The sequence below is a fragment of the Tyto alba genome, unplaced genomic scaffold (genome assembly GCF_018691265.1).
Source record: "Tyto alba isolate M040663 unplaced genomic scaffold, T.alba_DEE_v4.0 Super-Scaffold_1000006, whole genome shotgun sequence".
Taxonomy (NCBI): domain Eukaryota; kingdom Metazoa; phylum Chordata; class Aves; order Strigiformes; family Tytonidae; genus Tyto; species Tyto alba.
In genome coordinates, this window is record NW_024881272.1 from 26,371,847 (window position 1) to 26,391,990 (window position 20,144).

General features: G+C 42.1%; 1 protein-coding gene across 1 annotated transcript in view; it reads right to left on the bottom strand.

The window, feature by feature from the left end:
- The window catches only part of TRABD2B (TraB domain containing 2B), a 294,426-nt gene that overhangs the window by 45,991 nt on the left and 228,291 nt on the right, over nt 1-20,144 (bottom strand). The window contains exon 5 of the mRNA XM_042785821.1: nt 2,979-3,069. Within this exon, the coding sequence (XP_042641755.1) occupies nt 2,979-3,069 (91 nt within the window). The remainder of the gene's footprint in view (nt 1-2,978; nt 3,070-20,144) is intronic.

The following is a 20,144-nucleotide window of genomic DNA, read 5'->3' on the forward strand; positions in this document are numbered from 1 at the left end:
TTCCATATGCTGTCCACCCCCACCAATCTCTACACTGGTGTCCAGCTGATCTTCCCTGAATACTATCCAATTTTTCAATTGCCAGTGCCAGAATGCAATGCAGTGGTCTCGACTCCCTTATACAACTTATTTGGAAGTAAAGCAGAAATGTCTCTTTTGGGTTTCAGCAAAGGAGAGAAATACCTCTTATTTCATGTATGTCTCCACAAGAATCAAGATGAAAACACCTGCATCTCTATAATCCATAATTTCTGCTTGCAAGCACTTAAAAATGTATTGAGCTTCTACCTGTTGATTCTATGTATACATATGGTTAGTATAGCTACTATCCCAAAATGGTTCCTCTTCTGGGCCTTTCTGTTTTCAAATGTTTTTATTTCTTCTTTTAAAAAGGAAAGAGGAGATCAAAAGAAGGGTAGACAAAAATGCAAGGTTCCTTAAGACTCTCAATTACAGCAAAATAATCCCAACACAACAATTAACTGGCCATGCTTTTGGAATATGCTGTCAACTTTTGTCACAACCGTTTGACTAGACTATCTTTTGAGTTCTCTCAGAAATCATATAAGCTATTCTAAAGCAGAGAGGCAAAATGGTTTGCAGCAGCCTTCTTATTTCTAAGGGGGGAGCCCCAAGCACTTCTGATGGCTACAGCCCCAGCTGTAGGACAAAAAAAATAGTCCCTGATGCACAGGTCTGGGAGTCTCTTTTTTCCTTAAAGGCAGCAAGCTGTTTTCTGTGAATATATTTAAATTCTCTTTATTTAAACATTCTATAATCTTCTACTGTTTCTGCACAATGAGTAATGCAATTTAGTGACGACTCTGCATTTCTTTACCATGCCATTTATTTTTCTTTCTGTATTCTCATGTAAGACTGACTGATCTGCCTGGATCATCAGACCATAGGAAAACATACAGAGCATCTAATCTTTATGGAGTACAACCATATGCTCTCTCTCAACTCAGTCCAGTGCCCATGCACAACAGGGTACCCTTTAATAAAGTTTTCTGTGTTCACTATTCAGAACAGGCCCCACTGGAATTAGGGTACTAGTCCAGACAAAGGGATCAACCTGCCCAGTGCTCTGGTCTGGAGCTGGGAACAGAAGCTACCAAGTGTAGGATAATTCAACTGTGGACATACGCATTGTTCTAGGCAGCAGTCCAAGTCCACTTGCTTTCAAGTACATTTGCCTCAGGGACTGACAATTTTAGGGAAGATGTCAAGAACAAGAGACACTGTTGCCAAGGTAGGGGAATGCATACACAAAGGTGCCCTATATTGAAAATAAGTCAACATTAAGCAGCGGCTTTATTTCAAGTTTCCTGCCTCATCATGTTATTTCAAGTCTGTGATGACATGTATAGACACATCCCAAGACCATAAAGCGCAGAGACTATTCTTGGACATCTCTCACACTACTGTATCTTTCTTTCTTCTCAAGGGCTTACAAACAGCCAATAAATTAATAGTTTCACAACTTCCAGTTGAAATACTTTTTATGGGAAGATGATACTTTCAACTAAATTAAAATTGCTGAGTAAAGTGACTGCGTCCCTGAGAGGAAAGTTTCTTTTTCAAGAGTTAGGAATGGTATACCTCAGCTGTTTTGGTATCGTCTGTTTTTTCTGTTCTGCTGTATTTTTAGATACAGGCATTTTCGTTTATTTTAGCCAAAATTTCCAGCTCCAGTCAGTTACAGTGTTTACTGCTCCTCCCTGTGCCATGTTGACTTTTCTCCCTCTGCCAAAGTGCTTAAACCTCCTCTAAATATATGCTCTTCCTTGGTTTTGATAGCTTTTTCTTCCGCTTTTCCCCATTGTTATTTAAAGCTGTGCTTTTATTGCTCAACGTATTCCAAGAAGCATTTAGGATCAATGTCCTGTCAAAGACACTTACGTACAGTGGAGCCATATTATATTCTATATAAATCTTTGCGGATGTTTCACAAACAAGGTTAGATCAGCCAGATTTTCCAACTGTATTAAACACAGCTTTTTCAGACATGGTCTACTAGCCCTGCGATTAATCCTCCATATTGAAACTCACCTCATATTTGGACTATGTCATGTCTGTCCACCTGGGACAGGAACATGCTGCTAACACTTTCTCCTAATGAGGATAACAATCCTATGACAGAGTAATTTTGGCCAATTTTAATCTGCACAATGCAAGGGAAAGGCTAACTTTGCAAAGCTAGATGGTCTCTCACCATCTCTCCCGGTTTTCTTTTCTAGGATATCTTTAAACAGAGACCTAATCTAAATGTCCAGAAAAGAGAAAAGTCTAGGGGAGGAAGGAAGTTGTTTCACCAACTGAGGACAGTTTTGTGCCATGTTTTATCTTATACTAATGAAGATTGCCAAGAGCCTAGTAATCAATCCTTCTTGTCTGCTTTACTTGATCAGACTGAGGGAGAAGCTCAGGGAGTATTGAATTGGTTTTTACCTACCCACCACACTTTCGGAGGTGCACATGATACATTAAATCTGGTCCTTCAGGCAAAACTGAAACACCACCTGAAGAAGAGCAGCCTGACAGAGAGGCCTGAAAAATTAAGTTGGTGGCAGTCTACTGCCCTGCAATGGAGAAGCAACTAAACCCCATGGAGAGAAAAGGACAAAAGAGCTATGGGGGAAAACGATCTGAAAAAGATGTTTCTTGAAAACAGAAAGAAACTGTAGCACTTCTGATCTGGCATAGTGAAGCACTTGTAATATGAATAACGGAATAATGTCACCAAGTAAAAACAACAGCCACTGAGGCTCCATATGTTTTCAAACTCACACAATGGATGCTTTACAATGCTCTTTTTGTCTGGAACTTGTGTGGGAAAGGGAGGTTCCTCATTCCCTCATCTACCTCCTATATTAATGCAATAATTTTGCTTAGTCACAGAAAAAGGGAGAGGGGGGAAAAAAAAAAAAAAAAAAAAAAGAGACAAAGTGATTAATAATCTGTGGGCAGCTGCTTACTTTTCAACTGGTTGTCCAGGAGGGGTGTGCTCCACTTCAAATCCTGCTTGTCTCAGTACATCAATCACAGTGTTGTTACCCAGGAAGTGACCTAAAATACAGGTAGAAAATAGCACTGTCAATCAAACTGCTCCTCTCACTCACTTGAGCTTCTTCTGTTGGAACAACAGGTTTGGGAGGCAAAGATACCAGAAGCTAGACCAGCTCCAAAAGCAAGAAAGTCACGTTACACAATTTGTTGTAATTCAGACTCAGCTATTCACCATGTAGCCCACTGCAGCCTTTGACAATAGCCAGAGGAAGAAACAGCATACAGCCTGATATGGCCTTCTTCCATTTTATCTACCCCTCCCACACCTCACACGGCCAATGTACTGGATGGATGAAAGAAAACCTAAATGACTTGCTAGTCTTGTCTTCCACTGTGGCCATTTTTAGCCATGGACTAAATAAAATTCTAACATGGCTATCAGAATGACCCTACAGTGGCAAAAAGAATGTTACTAGGTCTTTGACTCATGAATTGGAACAATTTACAACCCCAGATGTCCACCCTGGACATCTGCTTATGAAGAAGATCTGAAGCTGCTGTACTGCATGCTCAGTGCTTATCTACCTAAAATGGCAGTGATTCAGGAATTGCTCCATCAACCACTCAGCCACCTGCACAGCAGGGTTGGGAGGATCTGGGATGGTAACCTTATCTCTCCCAAAACATGAAGATTTAGTCCTGTAAATCAGGGCTTTTTTCTGGAAGTGTAAAGGTCGCATTCCTATTCACAGAAGTAACAAAAAGCCCAGTAAGTATTGCAGCATGCACAGGCATTGAAAGAGTTTACTTAAGGGAGTCCTATATACTTGAGGTCTGAACCAAATCCTCCTGGAGTCAATGGGAGCCCTCAAAGGGCTTTGGGTATAGACTCAATAAGGCAGTGTAATCCCTCCAAAGCTTTCAACTTATTGTCAGTTCCACATTGTTTTCAGGATGGGTTAGACATACAGAGTGAGGAAGCAAGACAACTACTAAGAGGTTTATTAAAATCCACATAGCTCAGTAACCTGTCTCCAACTGTAGCCTGTGGTGAATGTTAAAGGTATATAAATATATACATGAATAACACTGAGAAAGGACAGAACAATCCTCTCCATTATGCCCATCAGCTTCCAGCTCTTCATGGCTGGGTGACCCCCATTTATACCCAGGTCATTGCATCTCGCTGCCAGCTCTGAACAGACCAATTCACCATGAATGTGCTTAAGCCTCTGCCTCCATGTACTTTTTGCCCCGTGACATCTTGCAGCAGGTAGTAAAATCACACTGCTCTGGTTTGCTGCTTCTTGGAGAGTGTGTGCTTGCCTTAAGCACAGTGTAAGTGTTTGCAGGAGATGTTTGTAACTGCCCAGCTCCATAGCAGAGCCGAATGGTTTGCATAGAAAAACCAAGTCAGACAGGACATGCCTGAGGCTCTCTCCATGTATGCCACCGTGTAAGAAGCTGGCATAATTGTCAGCAGTCACCCCTAGGACACTTCACTCATACTGCACAAAGTCACTATGAATTTGAGAGTAATTCAGTCCCTAGTATTCACTAAGCCTGCATCTCTCTGCTCACACTGCCAACAAGGGCGCTAATTCGCATCAGTTGTGGGAATGATGTAGCTGTATGGCTTTTAGTGCAACTTGCAAGAACTGGTAAGTGCTTTTAGCCAAAAGACATTTCTTTAAATGATTAAACATACATTTGCAGAGCCCTAGTGTGTTCCAGGATTCCCCCATTTCCTTTTAAGAAAACTCAAAATTTGATTTTCCCCTGACTAACTTATTTATAACAAAAGCCAAAGGAGCAAAGACCAGTCCCAAAAATGTGTTACACACCCTCAGAGATTCAAGAAATGAGACATTTGTGAGTGATTAACTGGATTTGATCATATCCTGTTTTTTTATGCAGTGGCCAAGGCAAACAAAGGTCCCCATTCTGTCACTAGCAAAGTGACACTGGGAAACCAAAGTCAAAGGTGTCAGCCAGAGATGTTTCCGAGTCAGTGGTACAATGCTCTACTTTCCCTGAACCGGAGTCTTAAATGCTAAGAGATTTCTTCATGTAAACAATTGTCCTCAATCCAGAAAATCTTTGACCACATGACAGTACAAAAGAACCCAATTTTAACTGCTTTAAACCCAGGAAAAAAATAACTACGAAACATCTCTGATTCCCCATCCACAAAATGGTAGGGCCATCAACAATGACAGCTCCTTAGCAAAGCCCACAAGTCCCTTCAAGTGATGAAGACCAAAAGGTGATCTCTCCTGGACTTCCCATTCCTGCCCTCTGTGCGAAGACCATGATGAAAGCTGATCGATTGTTGGGCTGGTGATGTGCTGTGCAGGATGGCAGAAAAACATAAGCATGGTGGGATGAGTGTTTCCATGGGATAAGTCACTCAGAGCCCTTCAGTCCTCTGTCACAGCCCTTTCTCCTGGGAGCTGTCCTCCAGCTATCTGGGAGTTTGTGTCAGATTTGGACTGCAATTCCAGGGAACAGAGGAGTTCCTGTCAACATAAAACCCACCCATGCAGGGAATGAATGTCCCCAGGACCTCTCCTGAGACCAGGGACTGAATCTGAGTATCACAAATCTCCTTACCTTCTGCACTAAGCTCGAAGTTTATTCTTTTAATTTTGCCTTTCCTACCATGAAGGAATACCAGCTTTCATTAAAAAAAATCCCATCAAACTCCAAATCCCTGAATAAATTAAAATCTTCATTACAAACTTCAATGTGAACATAGTTATTTCATTTCAGGTCCACAATTCAACACATACTAAAACATTTTCAATGCCCCAGCTCAACCAAGAGAAAAGAAATCAAAACAAAAAAAAATCAGAACCAAAACCCAACTTCAAGCTGACCCCCAAAATAATTCTCCATTCCACATACATCAACAAAGCCTGAACCCTTCACAACCGCTAGGAAATGGCAAAAGAAGGTCTTTGCAAAGCTTTATCTTCAGATTCCACTTAAAATTTTTATGTTTGCATTATCCTGTGTACATCGGGGTAAACCACCACCCGTCTCACCACCAGCTTTTGCCCTGTTAATACACCCTTTTCACCTGACTGAAAGAACTCTATATGGACCAGCTCTGACTTCTATTTGTCTTAACTTCTCTGCTCAGTCAGAATTGTGAGTTGTGGCCAACTCATTATCTCATTATGCACACTACAAGCTACTTGAAGTCATGCTCTACCTCAGTGATAGAAAAACTGAAAATATGCATGCTCAGACCAGCAGCCTTCCCACCCAATCCAGACATCTTCCCAACAGTGATCCATGGTGTCCCAATGGCAAGGAGCAAATCAGGTTCAGAGATATGTGGGACAGGAAGGTTTGAGGAAAAAGGTGACACTTGAGAGGTCCAGTGCAGGTGGGTAAAGTGAAACATGAAAATACTCTCATGTCATTGCTGTACTTCCAGGTTTAAGGAATTCGTGGAAGAAGTGTCTTATCCTGCCTGCTACTGCTAAGTCTATTGTAATTAATCTTCTCAGTTCTAAAATCCAGGAAAATTTTCTGTATGAGAAATTTCTTATGTAAAACGATTCTCCTTGGTCACATACAACTGGAGATAAGCATTCATTTGTTAGATATTGACAACAATATAATACTTTTGAGAGCTTATGGCATGTAATGAAAATGAATTTAACCTGTATATTAGAGACAATTAAGCTCAGGATCAATGAAAAACACTGAATCCCTGCCTCTGGCTGCCCATATGTGTAAACAGAATATGTAATAATTGCCAGATTTTTTATAATATCAGTGGATTTAATTTTTATTTATAGATATTTAAAAATGAACTTTATATATATGGTGGGGTGTGCTTCTGTTAAAAAATTTAAAAAATTTCTCTGCCTGGCCTGGAAATTTTAATTAAAAAAAAAAAAATCAAGAAAGTGCAACTATTGAAAAGTTAGTGCATCTAGAGACATATAAGACAGATTACAAAGAGAGGGGAACGTTCTTGCTTCTCCGTCACTATTCCCTCTTCAGTCTAAACCCGAATAAACTATTCCTGCAATATTAGCCAAATTTACCTTGACAGCTGATGAAAACTGGATTCAAGAGGTCAGAAGACCAACTGCCTTGGAAAATCCATGCAAGTATGGGAAGAAGAGAAAAAGCAGAAATAAGAGTCTCTAGATAGGGGCTTGAAGTGGAAGTCTGTGCTTGGGCATGAAGATATGCAGCACAGCCTGTCCTGACAGTTTAAGATTAAAAAAAAAAAAAAAAAAAAAAAAAAAAAAGGTGTGGATGCAGTCATTCCACCACCTAAGGATAAGGAGATACTCATGGGATTTGCTTGAGGACAAGACCCAGTACTAAACACAGAGTCATTTTTGTAGTTTCAACACAAATGCAGTAGAGTGGCTAGAGTGGCTCACTGCACTTGGGGGGTATTTCTTCATTAAATTTGATGAGGCCAAGATTATTCTCTTTTCGCTCATATCTTGTTTTTTTGAGACAGAGGATCTGGAGATGCTGGAGGAACACATTGTACAGCATAGTTGCTAACATTAATCAAACGCCTTCCATCCCCAGTTTGCTTTTTTATTTTTAATGAAGAACTGTGCTTTGGACTACACAAAGCAGATGCATGTAATGCATTTCCTTATCTCCCCAAGGTTTTATTTTTCACTGGAAGAAAGAAAGAATAAACCACTTTGGGTTTTTTTACTAAAAGGGGAAAAAACATGGTTTCCTTAAAGCATATGCATGCACACACTGCTGAAAAAAAAAATGTATTTTCTTCCTTTCTTAGTGAAATATCCTGAGGCGGAGAGAAATACACTTCTCAACCAATTCTAACAGTAACAGCCACGTATTTTCTAATTGAGTATAGAAACTAAAGCTCTCCTTTGCCATTTCAGACATTCTGGTGACTACCATCAATAGCATACCTAAGCATAAGGTTGCATCCCTCAAAAGTTAAATGAACTTGGGTGTTCCTACACAGAAAAATATAACCTTGATTTGATGACAGAAGCAGAAAAAACATTTTTAAGCAAATGTTATGTACTTTATCTAGGTCTAGAGATCTACTACAAATTACTTTGTCTCTTCATTTCACAATTCTTTGTTCCATGGCTTAGAAGGATAAAGGGGTACAAAGGAACAGGAGATAATTCCCTCACAAAGGACCTCCATTGCCAGAGCCTTTGAAGTTGTGCTAAAAAAGCCTTGCTAGCCCATTAGCTGACACACAGCAGAAACCTGAACTGTTTCCATGCACACTACAAGCAGAGCTATTTTCTGCACAATTAGTCATAAAAAGGGCCAATGTAAACTGTGTCGGGAGGTCTCAATTCTTTACATTCTCCACACAGTGAATCAGACGTTATGTATAATGTTTTGTTGCCATTTAGACCTCGGGCTGCTTTGCAATCAGGAGGCAGCAGTCTCTATTCCTCCTTCTCTCTCACCATTGATTTTCAAGCCTCTTGGCATCACCAGAGTGTTTATGGTAGTTAGGCTTCCCAAGAATTAGGGTAGGCAGAAATGCAAATGCTGAAAGCTGCATGTTCACAGCTGGGGCAAATACTGGTTCCTTTAGGTTGCTGCCTCCAAAAGCATGCCTCCATTTCTCTTATTCTAAGATAGGTCAAACTGAGTGTTTTGGAAACTGAATGATGAATGTGGCAAGGAGAGGCTGTAGTAAGAAGCTACAAGCAAATACTTCAGACAATGAATTTTATCTGAATTTGCTAATTTCTCCATTCTATCATTTCCCTCTAACCCAATGGTCTCCGGGTAACAGCATGAATTTACTGGGGTGGAACCACATGACCTCCCACATTACTGTTTCCTGCCATGGCAGATGTCCCAGACCCATGATGGAGAATCAGTTTTGTGGATAAAATTTTTAATTCCTTTCCACTCCTCCTTCAGCATCATAGCTGCTTCTATCCCTGCACCCAGCTATTCTTTGATAATGAATATCATCCTTTAAAAACTGAAGGCTCTTTCATCCTTTCTCATGATGACTCAGATTTAGACTGCCATTGCTGCCAGAGGATTGCTCCTCTTTCTTCCTAAGCCACTTACTTTCCTGAAATCTCACTCTAGTGGTAGGGTTTGTCTTGAAACAGTATCTCAAGTGCACTTTGACAAGGAGCAAACATTGGATTTGCACACAGACCTGGCTTTAGCAAGTTGGATCTAGATGTATGTAAAAGTTTCCACCAGCCTGAGTATCCTTCTAATGTGAAGTATCTTATCAGAGTATAAAGAATGACATCAGATAACGATTAGGTGGGTGATATGCAGCATCAAGTGACATACGTGACGTTAGGACTGCCTGGAAATTTTGATCTTAGATTTTACTGATAACAGGAACAAAATCAGTGCTTGTGGGGATCCAGCAGGTGAATTTTCTGGGAACAGCTGGATGAACCCCAGTGTTCCTCCAACTCCCTCAGTTAGTATGAAACAACATGAGCCACACTCCATGCCAGAGAATGAGACGTGTCATCAGCATCCCAAATGCATCCCTACCCACACCTCAGACAGACCAGATATAACGAAAGCTTCCTAGAGGCTGGTATCAGGTTCAAATCAAGAGCTGCATGTGGGCTTTCCAAAGAGAAAATGACTTTCAAAGACACCGCACAGAACGAGTGCCCTGGGGCAACTCCTGGGTAGTAACAGCACCCAAGTACTATGGACAGTAGATGCTATGAGAGACAAGCTCATGGCTGAGTGAACTGGCACCCCACAGAAACTCAACAGCCTCAGAGACCATGCCCACTAGGTCTGTTGACACTACCCTAACTAAGCGTCCTTGTCATAGAGGAGAGTGCTCGGTGCTCAGAAAGGCAGGAACTCTGCACCCTACCTTTCAGAAAAGTCTGTCACCCCAGGTGGCTGGCTTTTGCTCTGCTGCAGGACATGGTTTTGCACTTGGAAATTTCAGCATTATGCAGAAAGCTGAGGATGAGAGCTGGACATGCAAGGAACGAGCTTTTTTCCTCCCCTGTTTGGCAGGAGTATCCAAGCCCAAAGCGTGCCTTAAGAAATACTTTGTACAAGCCACATGCAATGGTCTTGTAAAGCAGGCTTACATCATAGCCTCCTTACATCAAGCCACCCCTTCTCCAAGGCAGATGGAGAAATCATTTTCCCTCTCTTGTTTGATGTTGTTACTCTCTGCAGTTGTGAGGAACTGACTCATAGTCACTTTTGGACAGTCACGGGAAGCAAAGCAATAAAACATAAAAGGCCAAAGTGTGCAGCACTTTGAACATCCAGCAATCCTCCCATGGCTCTCCTTCATTCTTTCCTTGCATCTAATCACCTCTCTCCCCTCTCACCCGTGAGTACTTACAGAATATACTCTACAGAAAGGCCACACCATAGCCAGGGGGAGAATGAAGCGAAGAGGGGCCAAAAGTTGAGGGGGCTATTCCAGATTGACACCAGGGTAATGGAGCACATATTTGTGTTTCCCTGAGGTGTCTTTGAGATCTGCTGTGCAATATTATACTCAGAGCATCTCAGTCTGAAGCACAAACTCCCACAGCTGCCTTCCCTTTTTTTGCTGCCCCTCAATATAATAAACTCCCCTCATGTCCCTCTCCTGCTCTTCCTCTCTGCTTAGCCCCTCCAAGCATCCCTCCTGTTGAGGGCATAAGGCTCTTCTGAAGCCACCCAAATGTCACACACTGGAAATCCTTCTCTGGAAGTGGCCTGGAATGCAATGAACAGACCTTCAACAGGCTCAGCAGAAGACATCACTGAGCTTACCAGTTTTGGACTGGTGCTATACTGACATAGCTCTCTGCTTTCAGATCCAATACAGAGCCATCATGTGGGCTCAGCCATTCAGTTCTGTGCTATCTTTGAAGTCTTTGCACACCCTCCCTAGCAGACTTACCCTAAGTGTATGATGAGGAAAAATATTTTTTGTGTGGTGGGGTTTTTTTGGTTTTTTTTTTTTTTTTTTTTACAAAACACTCAATTTTCTTCAAGTCTAAACCAGCTGTTTCACTTAGGTTAAAAAAAAATACAACACAAAACAACACAAGTGAGAACTGAAGTGAGGTCACTTCCCAAGCTTCTCCTTTGGCCTCCGAGTCAGAGCACAGCAAGAACTGAGCTGTGTTAGACCAACACAACTGGGTTCACAGCTGCTTCAGACATTTGAAAATGAAGTGACTAGTCTAAGGTGGTCAGTCTCACTGGAGAGGATGGGCACCTCCACAGAGCACACACAGCAGTTCACTCCAACATCTCAAATACCAGGTTTGGGAAGAACATAAGCCCTCTGTGCAATTCTCTCTCCGTTGACCATGTCAGTTTAAATAGCTCCTTTAGCTTCAACATTTATCAGAGATGGCATGATGGATGACCCACCAAGCTCCCCTTCTATTGCCCAGAAGCTCCTAAACACCACAGAGCCCATCCTTCCTTCTTCTGCCTTGTCCCCGACCTTTCTTGCTATGCCACAATTTGCAAGGGAGGGGGATCTGTGCTGGACAATGTGCTCTGGTTGGTTATAGCACTTTTGGCTATTTCATATTCTAGCTTTACTTACATAGCACTAGAGGAGTTTTCTGTAGAGAGAATGTCCAACAGAAGATGACTCTTTAAGGATATATACTGAAAGAAATAATTCCCTGGATATCAGGGAATAAGGACAAGTTTAAAGGGCAGAGGGAGGTAGATGAGTAGCTCACAAATTCCTATTACCTCAGCCCAGTATGTCTGAGATATAAATTCATTCCCTTCCTGTCTATGCTAATGAAAACGTCCCTTGGGGAGTAAACAATGAAACCTACACATTTGAAATGTTTATTTTCTGAAATGTATTTGTTGTGTTTTCTGGTATAAGCTGGAACAAGTTATCAGGACAAGAGATCTGTAGGAAGAAAATGACGTAGGTAGGACTGAAGCAAAGGTTTGCCTGTTATTTTGTCCACAGATTTAATTGTGAGTGAAGACAGGGCTTGCTCAGCTGAAGATATTGCATAGAAGATGGTTATTAGCATTTTCCACTATAGCAGAATGGCACGATTATATGGAATTTTCTTTTTTCTGTTTTTTTTTTTTTTTTTTGGTTTTTTTTTTTTTTTTGGTTTTTTTTTTTTTTTTTTTTTTTTAAGGTGCATGGTCCTCACTGAATCACGTTGTTGGGAACCCAGCTTTCTACACAAAGTTGTGATGTAAGTTGTGATGGGAGGCTTGTGCCAGCAATGAAGCTGTGTGACAGGGAAAATGTCTCTGTATCCCTCGTGATCCTTTCCAATGGACAGGCCAATATACAAATTTTTGGGAAATTCACCCATGCCCAGCACTGCAGCAGGAGACAAGGAGATGAGTCTGAGGAAAATACAGAGAAAACCCAGCATCTCTAAGAGTCTTCTCAGGGTGCTGAGACACCTCTGAGACTGGCTCAACGAGCTAGGAGCATCAGATAGATCACCTAAGTGCAGACAGTCTGATATGAAATGCACCATCTTTTTGTACAATATTGTTTGCCGATTGCCATCAACACCTCAAGCGGTGAGGAAATCGGTAAGGAAATGCAGTCTCTTTTTTTTTTTATTTTTTTTTTATTTTGCCCTAGGTGCCTCATTAGCGTACTTACAGCCTTGCTGAAGTAGACAACATGCTCCCATCTGAACTGAAGTTATCAGCTCTTTTCACGTAAGCCACTGCTGGGCCCCCCGGACAGCCACCCCACTAAAGTCCCGACAGCTGGCGCTAGGCAGGTAGCCTCCAAGCGAAGTGTTTCATATCCCATCGCAAATCCCCCGAGCCATCCCGAACTAGTCTGGAATGCACATGGACCTGCTTGCCAAAGCCAGGCAAGGGTTGGGGTAGGGGGGAGAAAACTAGTTTCCATACCTCCATGCTCGTACTTTGCAAAGAAGGTAACTGTGAATGTGTTACTAAAACACCTACAATGACTTGATGGAGTCTAAGCTCAGGGTAGCTTCGAGCCTTGGAAAGCTGCTTGGTCAGCAAAACAGCTTTTTCCATGCAGAGTATCTCACTGAACTTGTGGAGACATTTCTGAGGCATGGCCCAGCAAGGACCAGATCTTGCGGGCTGTCAGCTTTTCTTAGGACACGATCAGTACTATGAAATGCAGCACCTTTGCCTGTCTTAGGCAATGGCTTCTAGCAGGTAGTAAGGCTGTACATAGTAGCTTGCTGTAGGAAAGAAATAGTGGTGAGAACCCTAGTATATTATTTCAGGCTCTGGGAATCAGGAGTTTAGTGACTTGTAGAGCTGGACTACTGAGTTTGTCGAATCCCTTTTTGGCCTCATGGATGCATTTGGCTTCCACAAGATCCTATGGCCACAGTATAATTATGCACGATGTGAAACAGCACTTCCCTGTGTTTGTTTTGAACGTGCCCACTGATCATTTCATTAGACTCTCCCCAGTTTCATCAGTTTGCATATGCACAGCTTTAAACGGAATAAAAAAAAAAAAAAGTAATCTTGCTCTAGTGTGAGATTAAACCATGCCAAGAAAGTTAGTTGGGGGCGGTGTCTGTCAAATCGGTTAAATTACTTCAAAAGACTACAAGACAGGCTGTCATTTTCTGTTTGAAAATGAGTTTGAAAACCACAAATCAAAGCTCCCAGTTGACAGGACATGGATCCTTGCTTGTTCTTTCTGGTTTTGACCACACATTCTACTATTTTATAGACTACACTGGTCTCTTCATGTTTTCCAGCAGCCCCTTTCTGATGGTTTATTTGAATTGTGGATGTCTCGGTGAAAAATGTGGTGATGCCACAGTACAAAACAGTGATTCCTCAGCAAATTGCTGGTCCCCTGAAGTCTGTGGACACAGACGAACTCTGTGATGGAGCAGAGAATACCAACGCTTTTTAGCTTTCTAGTCTGGTTATCAATCAGTGCCCTGATGGCATAGGAAAATGGAAGCCGTTTTACCAGACTTTTTAAAAAAGTTAATTCTTCAAGAAAACCAAAACCTAGCCTCCTTAAGTCTATACCTTTTTAAATATAAAAGCTTTACATTGTTACAACCATCGATGGTTCACGCTTTTCCCAGAAAAATCCATCTGGCCGCTGGATGTCGCTGTTGTTGCAGAAAAACACATCAGAAAGTTCACAAATCAGGCCGTGAATAAGGTGAAGTCACCCAAACCTGGAAATGGTCTTTTTGTTCAGTTAACCAGCACAGTCCTGGTCGCACCTGGAGGCTGCTCACCATCTGAGGGCAAGTTCTCGGGGAGCTCATGGACCCTGACTCACCCCTGCCCAGATACATGTCCCCTCTTCTTTCTAGTTCCCTTCTGGGTTTGCAGAGATGTGTGCCTGCTGAGCCTGGACGACACATCCAACCTGGTCTCCAGTTTGGATGCAACCCTATCTCTCCTGCAATATAGCAGAGTACACTGCAGCAAGCACATTTCCAAGCTTGTCCCTGATCATGGATTAAAAGCAATCATGCACAGCTTTGCTCTGTGGTTTTAGCTGGTGCTGCTGAAAGGGCAGTTTAGTGTAGTTGTATGACTTTCCAGGTTTGAATTATAACTCCATCAAAAACAGCTCTGTGTTTTTGTCATAGTTTGAGCTCAGAGAGCAACTGAGCACCATGCAGCCGCTCACTTCCCCTTTCCCTCTCAGAGCTGAGAAGGAGAAAATAACATAAAAGGCTTGGGAATTGAGATAATGACAGAGAGGGGTGACTCACCCATTATGGTCACAGGCAAGAGACAGACTTGTTAGGGAAAGAATAAAGGAACATAAATTTAATACAGACACTAACACCACCACCACTTAACAAAGTATGGCAGTGAGAAGCACTACTACATCTTAAAAACACCTTCACTCTACCTCTCCCTTCTTCCCAGGCTCAGCTTTGCTCCAGATCTCTCTACCTCTTCCCCTTCAGTGGCACAGAGGACAGGGGATGGGGAGTAGGAATAATCAGTCCTGCCGCTTCTTTCCTATGGGGTTGGGGCAGCCCATGGAACTCCTTGCATTCTTCCCCTGTTCAAGTGTGGTCCCCCTCTCACAGAAAACAGTCCTCCACAAACTTTTTCCAACATGAGTTGCTCTCATGGGGAGGCAGCTGCCCCCGTGCTGCTCCAGTGCAGGTCCATCCCGCGTGTTGCAATCCTCCCAACACTGAAGTACAACAGTGTGGGCAGCTTCTTCCCACAGGATTCTGGCCTCCTTCAGGCACAATCACCTGCTCTGGTGTGGGGCCCCCACAGACTGCAGGTTGGCATCTGCTCCACCACAGACCTCCATGGGTGTAGGGGGGGATGGCCCTGACATCCCGCCATGGGCTGCAGGGGGGACTCTGCTCCAGTACGCCTCCCCCACTAATTCTTCTCCCTTCTTCCACTGACCCTGGTGGTCACACAGATGTTTTCCTCACAACTCCAACTCCTCCTCACAGGTTCACCTTCTTAAATACATTATCACAGAGGCACAGCTAATTGGCTTGACCTTGGTACAGAGGTGGGTCTGACTTGGAACCAGGGGAGCTTTGTAAAGCTTCTCACAGCAGGCCACCGCTGTAGCCCACACCCTCACTACCAAAAACCCCCCATGACTTTCAAGGCTTGAGCTAACATCTACATCAAAAACAGCTTTGCATTATTTAGTTCGTTTACCTCCTCTGAATTATACCATGCACCTCCAAATCCGCTCAAACCACACAGAGGACACACCTGCCTTAAAAGACCTTTCTGAGCTTTTTAATTCAGCTAAGGATGCCTTTGCACCATCACGGCGAGCCTCAATGGTGCAGGCAATGGACTTTCAGGAGTGCTTCAAGGCTGTAGGCTGAGGCCCTTCCCCCTGTGAAAGCAGCAGAAACAAGCCCCAGGAATCCACAAAACCCTTTCAGATTTGGGTCACCAGATGCTGATGGTGCTGCTATGGCACTTCAGGAGAAGTAAACTGGGACTTGCTTCCCACCTTACACTCCAATCTCAAGGCTTGCTGCTTGATTCATGCCTGCTCTAACACCAGGAAGCAAACCCACAGAACAAGGCAGATCAAAACAGTGAACTATTGCCCCTGAGGAGAGAAAGAAGGCAGGAACACACTGCAGGCATTTGTTAAACTGCTTAATATGGTGTTGCAAGACCCTCAGATAGATGTGGTGTGGGAAGAGATCTAGAGTACCTACATCTGGAGATATGTGTCTTTTGAAGTGCAAAGTATGCCCAAAGCTGTGGAATAACAGAAAACTGGGCTACAAAGTACCCATTTCAGTTCATCTAAATGTTATAAATCAGGATCAACTCTGCCTGGGCATGCTGGATCAGATCAGCTTTGACCATAGGGATGCTGGTATAAATTAGAAAAGGGATCTCCGTAGGACACTTTGCCTGCATTATTTTCAAAACATTAGGAGATTCCTTGACGCTGTCTGTTCTTGATTATTTTTTCTTTATTTAAAAGCAAAAATGAAGAAAGTAATGCTTTGGGAAGGATGCACAGTCCTTTGGCTAAAGGTCCTGTGGTAGAAGGAGTGGGGGTTTCTAGCCAACAATGGCAAAGACTCTCCTAGGAGGGTCAGTAAATCTTATCTGTCAAAGAGACCATCTGTGTAGTGGGAAAAGAACAGAAAATAGTCCTGTGGTATGTACAGATTCTCAGCTGTAAAGGTGCACGAATACAAACAGTGGTCACTCCCAAGCTCATACGCCACTTCTCTCGGACACCGCCTGTCACAACCCAACCATGATGAGCTCCATCCCGCAAATGCTTCCATTTGTAAGCTACTCGTATCAAGCCTCTACATCTCCATGCACAAAGGGTACTTTGCTCACACGTGTTAAACTTAATTGACCAAAAGTCATGGAAAGCTGTATTCCCAAGATACTAATTCATACATGCTATGCCTGCAGAGAAGTTGTTTTCATTACAAATGTATTCCTAATTAGACTATCATGTGTGTATCTACATTCTACTTGTTACTATTTATCTTTGTGAGTTCCACCCACACAGAACTATCTATACCCAACCACACGGCCAAACATCCTGGCTAATTTCAACTTAGTTTTTTTTCTGTATAAATATATAAACACACAGATTTTTTTTCTATATACATCCATGTTTTGAGCAAGAAGAAATATTTGATTTGAATCATCACTGCATTACACTGGTATAAACACTAGTAGTTTTCACTGTTATCTCCTGCTGCCCAGCTGTGAACACTGGGGAAAAGGAGCAAGGATGAAGATAAGCACAATTTATCTGAATCTCTGTCTCGTAACATTGGCCCAGTGAGCAGACTTCTGGTGAAACCGAAAAGAGGGAGATTCAGTGATCCCATTAGCTTTCCATGACACAGCTGTCCACTCTGACACATGGTCACATCCAAAAGTTGAGTAAGTTATTATGGAAGTTTAGAAACCTCAAAATATACACAACAGATTTTTTGACAAACATTGTGGTTACATGGGTTCAAGCACGTTTGAGGAATATGTTAAAATCCAAGCAAACAATCTACGCCTTCGCCCTCTTTCTGTTAACACACGAGTGTGTGCGCACATCACCAAGCTTGCATTGCAATTTGTAGCTCTGTTATTCATAGCCTTCATTAAAGAATAACAGCCCCTGTTTGAGTATCATGAGGCAAAATTGTTCGCACATGTGGACCAAACAGACACACCAAGGCTGCACCCTTATGGTTTCTGAGTGACAAGCTTAATAAGATTACGCTTGATCTTTCTCTTAATAAAGCTGGATGACATTCAAGTAAAGCCTGGGTTTTGTTTTAATGGTATATTAAGGGAACCCATAGTTTGGCACAGCTGGAGGCCTGAACCATCGAACAAAACTTGGCACTGCCAGCACTCCCTTACGATCTCAGACCTCACATAATGAATATTTATATCTATATATATATATATACACATGCACATATATTAAATACCTATCATTAGCTGGTCAAGGTCAATGCTCTGGGTAACAGAGGGAGATGTAATACCAAGAAGATGATGGTTCTTTTTTTTCTTGTGTTATGAATCACACAAATTAAGCAACCCACAGTTTACAGAGTCTGCAACATGATTGACTGCTTTTAAACCACACATACCAAAAGGAAGGAGAACAACTCCAAGAAATAACAAAAGCAAAAGTGTCATCACCTTACTGTTTAAACCTGAACACAGCAAAACACAGAGACTCCTGTTTAACTTTAATAACACCAGCAGCCTTAGCTGACTCCAGGGAAGCAGTAATTTGCTTAAGATAAGTCAGGGTTCGTGTGTTTTGAAGCATTATGAGTTAGAAGCTAAATAGTGTTAGCTGAGTCACACTGATTTAAACCATCATTGCAACTGGCCCAAAGATTACAAAAGGCAGAACACGACGAAATCACTTAGAGGAACAGGGAAGATATGATACCGAATTTTTATTTGGGGAAAAAAAAAGAAAGAAAAGGAAAGAAAAATAACCCCTCTCCAAATAAGACTTTACTTTCGAAAAAGGAAAGCTGCCTTAAGGACAAACTGAAGAGTCCCATCTTCTCTGTCCTTCATCTCTGTTGGCTGCTGTACTAAGGGTACAGCTATGCCTCTGCATGAGCTCAGGCTGCATGTCTGTGTATATGTACCAGTCCTAAAGATAAATCAATGGGGCTCAGGCTTAAACAGGGAGTTCATGATGGAGCTGGGAACTGAATGAACATGGGGTGGGGATGGTTTAGACTAATTTATCTGCCAAAAAATTAATTACTGAGATAAACAAAACAGTTTCCAAATTACATTTGCTGAAGAATACTGTTGAGGAATTTAAGAGTATTGAAATACTGTCTTTTGCTGTTTCCAAAACAAAACAAAGTAAAAAAAAAATATGGTTTTATTTCAAAACATCCAGAAATAATTTACTGAAATGTAATATACATACATTTCATTTCAAAAAGAACACAAACATGGACATTAAATTAAACAATTAAACACTTTGCACAGCCTGAATTTTCTTCCAGGCTTTTATTTTGGTGAGAAAATGAAAACATTTTTGTTCGGCATTGACCCAATATAACTTCTCCTTCAATCATCTGGTTCAGATGACAAAACAAGACATAAATCATTTCCACCACTCTAGATTGAGCCCAGGTCTCTTAATGTGGATGAACTCCTGATCCTCAGCCTCTCTCTTTTCCTCAACATCTACGGGCAGTACCTTAAAGCCTGAGCATGGTAGTGGGACCTTCCCTGGATGTTGAGGATGTATCCATGGACAAGTGCCTCACGCTAAGGACAACTCAATCTCTGACCATGGAGAAGTGGGCCAGGATGGGTGCTTGGCAGAACCAAAAAAAAACCTCTTTACAGAGTCCCATCTTCTTCACTTAAAGTCAGTAATGAGACTCCCACTGAATTCAAGGGAGCCGATCAGAGCTTTGTGCTACAGAAAAGTACATGAGGAAACTGTGCTTCGTTCTGTCTTCAAGTCAAAGCAGTCAAATCCACTTCTGGGGCTACGTACCTGTCCAGCCTAGCTCCTTAGTCTTATTTACAGCACTTTAAAGTTTCCCCTTGTATCCAGTTTTATCAGAAGCTTGCCAAAATCAACAGAAAAATGCCTAGAAGCCATCTCTTGCACAGCCTGTGGTCCTTAATTTCACCTGGTTTGAGGATGACAGAGCTCCAGAGCACCAAGCACATGCATTTAGAGGTAAGTAGAACGTGAACGGGGGACAAGATCCTCTTGCCTAAACAGAGGCCCGTGTTAATAAGTAAAAGCAGTAAGAGAATATGCAGTCTTGCAGGAATTCAGCCAATAATTATCTGTTTCAATAATTATCTGCTCCCTTCACTGGATGAAACTGAGATCATCCTTGACTGAAATAAGAAAGTCACTGCCGGCCCTACTGGCATTTTTGTGTCCAAACCCTGCAGTACTTTTGATCCCACCGAACTCCACCTATAAAGCTCTCACACTATATTTTGGCCGAATATTCTAGGCTATTATATAAGCCCTTTGGCACTGGCCTGTCCCAGATTTCTCCCAACTTCTACACTTTTTTCTGACAGCCAAGTTTCTGCAGGAAACAAAACACTTTTCATTGAGGCCAATTAACTCAAGAACGTCAAAAGAAAAAAAAAAATCAAAAGGCTTTGGGTCAGTGACAAGAGCAATAGAGAGGCCAAGAAAA